At 57.9% G+C, this 1254-nt stretch overlaps 1 protein-coding gene across 1 annotated transcript; it reads left to right on the top strand.

Annotated features, from left to right (window-relative positions):
* SDRG_12129 (hypothetical protein) lies at positions 1 to 772 on the top strand (the record flags this gene model as incomplete). Its single annotated transcript, XM_008618189.1, has 1 exon — positions 1 to 772. A coding segment is annotated over one exon (681 nt), but the record flags the coding sequence as incomplete, so codon positions are not given.
* Between the last annotated feature and the right edge of the window lie 482 nt (positions 773 to 1254).

The raw sequence follows: 1254 nt of genomic DNA on the forward strand, positions 1-1254 counted from the left end.
TTCAACCAGTGCCAGGAAGGCGAGGAGGCCTACGGCGCGCTCTGCTACCCCAAGTGCAAGGAAGGCTACGAGAAGGTCGGCTGCTGCATCTGCCGTAAGAAGGGCTGCAGCGGCGCCGAAGGCGTCCATGATATCGGCGTCTCGTGCACCAAGCCCAAGGCGTACGGCCGCGGTGTTGGCTACGCGCTCTGGAACCAGGACAAGTGCGTCGCTGAGAACCCGCAAGGCTGTGAGAAGAACGGCCTCATGTGGTACCCCAAGTGCAAGCCGGGCTTCCATAACTTTGGCTGCTGCATCTGCACGCCCGACTGCCCCGCTGGTACGCATGACGACGGCGCCTTCTGCCGCAAGGACCACTATGGTCGCGGCGCCGGTGTCTCGCGCCTCGGCTGCGACAAGGGCCTCGAGAAGAGCGGTCTCTTTTGCTACAAGCCGTGCGCGCCCGGCTACAAAGGCGTCGGCCCCATGTGCTGGCCGCAGTGCCCGCCGTCGATTCCGTCCAACTGCGGTCTCTTCTGCACGTCGACGGGCGCCACGTGTGCCTCGAGTGCGATCGAGATCATTGGGTCTGTCGCCAAGATCGCGTTGAGTGCTGTCAACAACGACACGGCCGGTGCCATCTCGACGGGCATTCAGGCCGGCACGAAGGTCATTACGCTCCAGCACTGCCCCAAGCCCTAAGCGCGCAGCACGTCAAACGAAGTATGTTGTTCCAGATGTGTGAAACGACTGGAATGGTCGACTAAGCCCTTGATAAATGTTGTCATGCGCACGTGAATTCCATTGTATCTAGTCATCTCGTCTAATGGGTCACGTTCAAAATAAGCGAAATGGAGAGTTGAAGTGCAATTTCTCGACAAACGCTGGCGTTACAGAACTTGGTGCTGGTTGGCGGTTGATAATTTGTTGATATTGACTATCAAGTTGTTCGTGAACGGGTCGAGCTTCCTAGAGAGCCGTAGAGGGGCTTGAATGTCGTCGTGGAGGACGACTCACTCTCTATTTCGAAGTGAAAAGGGGGCACATTGATTGCAGACTGTAGCCCTACGTTTGGGCGTACCCCAGCACGCACGACGACTCGGCAGCGAAGCAACGGCGGCAACTCCAAAAGCAGCAGACGTTGAACTGTATCGCCACGGAATGTTACAGACTCTGACGCTCTGCCGTAGCAGCCAGCGGCGCGGCTTGTTTGCTCGCCGTTCTGTTTCTACATTTCGCCTCTACAACGACCCTTCCGCCACCAAATCCAACCAA

This window comes from Saprolegnia diclina (assembly GCF_000281045.1).
Source record: "Saprolegnia diclina VS20 unplaced genomic scaffold supercont1.46, whole genome shotgun sequence".
Taxonomy (NCBI): Eukaryota; Oomycota; class Saprolegniomycetes; order Saprolegniales; family Saprolegniaceae; genus Saprolegnia; species Saprolegnia diclina.